We start from the raw sequence: 6,854 nt of genomic DNA on the forward strand, positions 1-6,854 counted from the left end.
GGCCCAGCCAGTTGTTCTTTGGACCTCAGGGTGAGATCTGTCCAAACCTAGATTTGTGCTACAATACCTCAGCCCAAAGGAGGGAACTTCAAATCGGCAGTGGTTTCTTCAAAATGATGCTTATTTGCATAAAAATGGGCCTCCCAGCTCTCCTTCCCCTTCCAGGTAGGCTGTCTCCCTCTGGAAACACTGCAGGGCCTCAGGGCCGGCCAATCAGATTCCGTGTTATCAGGCAGCCGGTGCTCCTGGGTAATTCTTGTCAATCCAGGCCAGGAGGACGTCCAGCTCTCCCAGAGACTTGATGGCAGCAAATCTGAGCTCCAGCTGAAACGGGGAAACCATGAGAACCTGCCTTTCCAGGCCATGTAATCGGTTCCAAACCACTTTCTCCACATTCTGGTTCCACAGGGTTTTCTGTTTACTCATCAATTATATGTGCAGAGCATATGGGCCCAAAATTATTTTCCCAACAGGCAAGCCAAATTGTTTTCCACAAATAAGCAGTTAAATAGTGTCAGCAACATATAAACAAAATTAGAAGTTCTTCGTTCTTTGCCCTCTATTTTGCTGTTGTTGTTATTGTTTTCTCTGTTTTGCATAGGGAAAAACCATGCTTTCTGGACAGTTCTTTTGCTTATTTTTCTTTTTACATTAGCATTAGAAGGTCTTGGTACCAGGATGCTGTGCTGTGGGTAGGGAGAGCTCATTGTCCCCATTTTACATATTAAAGCACCAATGTCCTGACAGATCCTGGTCCCACCCAACATCATACAGCTGGTTGGTCGCAGAGCTAGAACTAGAGCCCAAGTCTCCTGTCTCACCCCACCTCTTCTTCAGCATATTAAAGGAGATGATAAAATCCAAAAGTAAGTCCTGTTGAGCCAGAGGGCATAGGATCTGATCGACTTCTGCCTTCACCACTTAGTTGCAATATGAACTTACTTAAGTTACTTGTCTGTGCCTCAGTTTCCTAATTTGTCAGATATAGATAATGGCTCATAGCAGTGTTGTAAGAAATACATGTTTTTTACATGCAGTGTGCTTTGAACACCTGGCTCATAGTTAAAACAATACAACTCTTAGCCATTGTTATAACATTATCTATAGCAGGGGTCCCCAAACATTTTACACAGGGGGCCAGTTTACTGTCCCTCAGACCATTGGAGGGCCAGACTATAAAAAAAAAACTATGAACAAATCCCTATGCATACGGCACATATCTTATTTTAAAGTAAAAAAACAAAATGGGAACAAATACAATATTTAAAATAAAGAACAAGTAAATTTAAATCAACAAACTGACCAGTATTTCAATGGGAGCTCTGGGCCTGCTTTTGGCTAATGAGATGGTCAATGTGCTCCTCTCACTGACCACCAATGAAAGAGGTGCCCCTTCCGGAAGTGTGGCGGGGGCCAGATAAATGGCCTCAGGGGGTCGCATGCGGCCCGCGGACCGTAGTTTGGGGACCCCTGATCTATAGAACCTCTCCACCAAGAAGCAGAGCTCTGAACTGCTCTCCCTACTGCCTTGCTATTCACATAATTGGCATAATTTGAAAGTGTGGTTTAAAAGGCAGAATCTCAGACCTCACTCCAGACCTACGGAACCAGAATCTGCATTTTGAAAAAAATCTTCAAATGATGCACATAAGAAGCAATGCTTCTCCCTCCACCTGTGCATGAGACATGCATCTGCAGCTACATGAGAAGCATTCTCTTCTGCACCACACAGACTGCTCATGACAGTTACTGGCCAAATGTAACCGGGTGGGTAACACGTTTCACACATAACAGCTTCTACTTCACTGGGGACCTTGCTTCCTCTGTATCACCTCTATCTCGTACAGCATGTGCTTGCCCTCAGAACTTAACACAAGTTAGGTCTGATATGTAAGGGCATAAGAAAATGGTGGAGGGATGTGGGGACAGGGAGCCCAGGAAATTAGCAAATAAGGTAAGACCAGCACGCTCTTTGCAGACACACACAACTAGGGAGGCCTGCGATAAATACTTGTTGAGTAAATGAATGAGTTTGAGTGGAGTGGAGGCAGAAGGGCTGGTGTGCTTTCCGTCAGGCTCCTACCTGTCATCTCCATCTTCCCCGTCTTCTTCCCTGCCCTTACCTGATTGTAGTTGTTGTGGATAACTCGGGTCGCATTGGTGGCTTCCTGCCTGCAGCGACACAGCCTCTGCTCCTGCTGTGATAAATGGGGCAACACTTATCAGAGGACCTTCCCATCCTATCCCACTCTTTCCACCACCTCCTCTCATGCAGTGACATTTCTTCTTCCTCCCAAGGTGAGAGTCAGGTAAGTAAACCCAGTCTGGAGCTGCAGAGGGGCATAAGGTCTATTTGTAGAGTCACCCTGTGATTGACCAGAGCTTTTGCTTTTTCTGGGTTGATAGTCCACCAGACTGGAAGAGCCAGGAAAGTAGGTGCCACATCTGTCTTGTCCCTGCTATAAATGCAGTGCCCCACAAGGCAGACATTCAATAATTGCCTGCTGGGCTGGTTAATTAAATGACTGGTTTACCTGACCAGGCGGTGGCGCAGTGGATAGAGCGTCGGACTGGGATGCAGAGGACCCAGGTTCGAGACCCCGAGGTTGCCAGCTTGAGTGTGGGCTCATCTGGTTTGAGGAAAAGCCCACCAGCTTGAACCCAAGGTCACTGGCTCCAGCAAGGGGTTACTCAGTCTGCTGAAGGCCCACGGTCAAGGCACATATGAGAGAGCAATCAATGAACAACTAAAGTGTTGCAACGCACAATGAAAAACTAATGATTGATGCTTCTCATCTCTCTCCGTTCCTGTCTGTCTGTCTCTGTCTATCCCTCTCTCTGACTCACTCTCTGTCAAAAATAAATAAATAAAAAATTTTAAAAAAAGATTTCCATTAAAAAAAATGACTGGTTCAATGAATCTTATTATAAGTGAGACAGGGGTCATAACTTCTAACAATGTTAGAATTTGACACAGAGGGGAAGTAACATGCCACAAAGTCACACAAGAAATCATGGGCAGCCCTGGCCAGTTGGCTCAGTGGTAAAGCATCGGCCTGGCGTGCAGGAGTCCCGGATTCGATTCCCAGCCAGGACACACAGGAGAAGCGCCCATCTGCTTCTCTACCCCTCCCCTTCTCCTTCCTCTCTGTCTCTCTCTTCCCCTCCTGCAGCCAAGGCTCCATTGGAGCAAAGTTGGCCCAGGCGCTGAGGATGGCTCCATGGCCTCTACTTCAGGTGCTAGGATGGCTCTGGATGCAACAGAGCGACACCCCAGTTAGGCAGAGCATCGCCCCCTGGTGGGCATGCCGGGTGGATCCCAGTCGGGTGCATGTGGGAGTCTGTCTGACTGCCTCCACATTTCCAGCTTCAGAAAAATACAAAAACAAAAAAGAAAAAAGAAAGAAATCATGGGCAGGAATGGGGCTAGATCCCTGGGTTTCTCCTGGCTTAAGTTTCTATTGGTTTATTTGAATTTGGTTTTATTTTTGATGTTTGATTTTAATAGACAACAATGAACTAACAAGCAATCCTTAGGGATAGGCACTACCAGAGAGCCACCTAGAGGTTACTTGGTATGGAAACCCCAAAGGGTCAGAAATAAAGAAACTAAGGGTATGCCTATGATAAGCCTGGAATCCTTAGCATGCCCCTCTCACGGTCAGGTCTAGGGATCACCAAAGGGATACTGTGACGTAAGGGGTTACCCCAGGAGGATTATCCTTGAGGAAACCTGGATCTGGCATCAGCAGGGAGGAAACCTTGGGACAACGGGGGGGGGGGGGGGGGGACTGACTCTGATCTCATGAGCCATTTCAAAAGACCAGCAGGTCCTGGGCTGTCCCTGGGGCAGACAGGGAGCAGATGCTTGGAGTCCTGATGTGCTGACTCACACACTGCTGCAGAACCTTCTGCATGAAGAGGAAAGAGTTGGCAATGCTGCTGATTCTTCTCAAGATTCGGGGGTCCGGCTCCTGATGGTCCTTGAACACCCTGTCCACGTAAAACGCCAGGATGTTCTTGGTCACGCAGCACACATCTGAGGGCTACAGACAGAAATTAGAGGAAGCTCCAGCGTCCTCTTCTCTTTATTATCTTAGAGACCGAAGGAGCCAATTTGAATAGGAGCAGCAAGGAACAAGATAATGAACATTTTATTTTTAAAATTCACATGTATTTCAGAATGTCTATCCCTTGGTATACTGATGCTACTTTTGACGAAGGCACTGAGGAGAGATGGTGTTCACCCACTCTTTTTATAGTGCCAGGAGCTATATTAACAAAAGATGCATCCCTGAGATCAGAAGCCTCTCTATAGCACCCCCAACATGTCATCACTGGCTTCTGTTTAAATCCTTCCAGGAATCAAACATCTCCCTTTTGAAAGAACTGATGTCTGAGTAGCTTCCTTGATAAGTACTTCCTGACACTGGACTGAAGCCTACATCTCTGTAACATCTCCTGTCAGTCAGCATGGATTTATTTAATGGCTGTTGCTTGCCAAGGGTATGCTGGGCAATATTCCTTCTATTGCAATGACATTGTGTTTATCCTGGCCACCGTGCTCAGCTCTCATCCCTTCTGTCCTTTTTAAACTGCAAGAATCATTTGGATGGAGCTGAGATTTGCAAGAATGGAAACTGACCACTGTGGAAATGCCTGCATCTGGGATCTGGGCAGGTCCACAGCTGGCAGAGGGCACATCTCTCCAAAGGAGGGCTCCTGAATTTCCAGGGCACATCTCACAGCAGTTGGCCAAGCTGTTTTCTTCTAGCCATTTCCACCAGCCCTGAGATCAGTGAGTTCCTTTGCAGGAGATTTATAGCTCAGTCTGAGAAGGGAGGGACCTACAGCGGGATAGAGCTTTCATCTTCATTAGCATTAAAGCAGCAAAACCTCCTGACCCTGGGGTAGCTTTTCCTAGATGGCTGATGCTACTTGCTACACACAGAAAAATGCGTCTCTTCCATCACTCCGGCTGGTCCCTTTAACCAAAGTGGCAAGAATAGCACAGCTTTGTTTTATCAGGGAGGAAAAGAGAAAGGGAGAAAGGGAGAAAGACCTGCATCCTCATTGACCTCTTTTCTTCTGCCCCATCAGCTGTTTCTAGACCTTGAGAGAAGAATCTGGAGACAGAGGCAGGAGGTGTGGGGCTCTATGCCTGCCCAGCTGCTAACTAGCCATTCTCCCTCCAAAGATATCAATTTGATCATTTGAAAATTATAGTTTTGGAATACATAATCTTTAGGGTCACTTCCAGCTGTGGTGTCTTATAAGTATCTTAGCTGTCTGGGATGGTATTTAGTAAAAGGCTACACATCTGTTTACCACAAATAAATCAGGCCCAATACTGACTAGAAGAATGATCTCATGCAGGGAAAAGTAAATCATTGTAGATATACCTTATATCTGTACCACAAATACTGAGGGGGGGGGAATGGATATTTCTAGAATTCTTACAAGGCCTGAAGGAACTCACTTTTAAAGTAAAGTGAATTATCACCTCGAAAGCCAACTGTTTTGTTTCACACTCTCATCGCTTCCCACCTAGACAGTTGGATGGGTCTCACTGGCTTTTCTGCCTCCGTTGTCTATTGTAAAGAACATCATCAGACTGCCTTCCTAAAGGTTTTGTGGTCATACAGTCTTTGGCTTTGAAACCTACAGGGACTCCCTATTGCTTCTGCTACAAGGTCGAGGCTCAGCCTGACACGCAAGATCCTTGGTAAAATGACTCCACTGTATTTTTCCACCTCATCCTCTTTTTCTCAACTTCCTGTTGCTAGCACCACAGCCTGGTTGCTTTGCTGTCCATTGACATATATACATCGATCTCATGAATGAATTCTCCCAGGCTCCCCAAACCTCTTCCTTTCTTTCATCCACTAACCCACAGCTGGCTCGACTGACTTTCTCAGATTTCCCATGAAACTTTCCAGAATCGCCCTAAGCTGTAGACGTCCTGACCCATTTGAGCATGTGGCATCTTAATCACTCTCTAGATAAGTGGTACTTCTTTAGTTTCTCCCAGATGCTTCTTTTTTAAAATTAAATTTATTGGGGTAACAATGGTTAACATCATTACATAAATTTCAGGGTTATAACATTATAATATGACACCTGTATACTCTATTGTGTGCTCACTGCTCAAAACCATATATTTGGCCCCCTTTACCATTCTCCCCCCTTCCTTTCCCTCAGATAACCACTATTCTGCTGTCTATACCTATAGGAGTATAAAACAAAAAGCAACAAACAAACAAACAAAAAACATCATAGACACAGACAACAGAACAGTGGCTCCGATGGAGTTTCAAAGTCCCTGAGACACAGTGTGTCCAAACACATCAGTTGATTAATGAGAAGCCAGGAGCGTTTAGGGTGTACTGGAGATTAGGAAAGAGAAAGGAGCAGGGTAGAATTTCTTTCTCGGCCCAGGGCCACTTCACCATATAAAGATAATACAGGAAAGAGCAGACACAAGCCAGTACCTTGATGCTGTGCAAGGTCTCCGATGTGGACAGGATGGTCACATTTTGGAAGGTGTCTTTAGCTTGCTGTGGAGAAAAACATAAGAACAAATACAAGTGATGAGTATTCCTTGTCTTCTTGAGACACTAACAATAATGAGAAGGTACTTGCTCTTCAAGCTAGGATGTAGGGTGAAGCAAACCCCCTCGCCCACACCTTCACCCAGAACCCATACTCACAATGATTCTTTTGATTTCTTGGAAGCTCTCTTCTATATGGCGCATGTCCATGGAAATCAGACATCTCCTGAGACCCCGGGCGTGCACTGAGCACAGGACGAACATTGTGCCCAGGAGGCAGAGGGAAACACGCTGTGCCTTCAT

At 45.9% G+C, this 6,854-nt stretch overlaps 1 protein-coding gene across 1 annotated transcript; it reads right to left on the reverse strand.

Moving 5' to 3' along the window:
* Positions 1–228: 228 nt before the first annotated feature.
* IL19 (interleukin 19) lies at positions 229–6,854 on the reverse strand. Its single transcript, XM_066255150.1, has 5 exons — positions 6,711–6,854; positions 6,492–6,557; positions 3,894–4,046; positions 2,124–2,198; positions 229–324 (listed from the first exon to the last, which is right to left on the reverse strand). Exons 1-5 carry the CDS (start codon positions 6,852–6,854, stop codon positions 229–231), a joined length of 534 nt encoding a protein of 177 aa, XP_066111247.1.

Source organism: Saccopteryx bilineata, chromosome 2, assembly GCF_036850765.1.
Source record: "Saccopteryx bilineata isolate mSacBil1 chromosome 2, mSacBil1_pri_phased_curated, whole genome shotgun sequence".
NCBI classification, from domain to species: domain Eukaryota; kingdom Metazoa; phylum Chordata; class Mammalia; order Chiroptera; family Emballonuridae; genus Saccopteryx; species Saccopteryx bilineata.

Coding starts and splice junctions, on each gene's coding strand:
- IL19 (XM_066255150.1), bottom strand. CDS start 6,854: ATGAAGGCACAGCGTGTTTCCCTCTGCCTCCTGGGCACAATGTTCGTC. Junction 4,047..6,491: donor AGACCTTGCACAGCATCAAG/GTACTGGCTTGT, acceptor TTCTGTCTGTAG/CCCTCAGATGTGTGCTGCGT. Junction 325..2,123: donor TCCACAACAACTACAATCAG/GTAAGGGCAGGG, acceptor TCCCCGTTTCAG/CTGGAGCTCAGATTTGCTGC.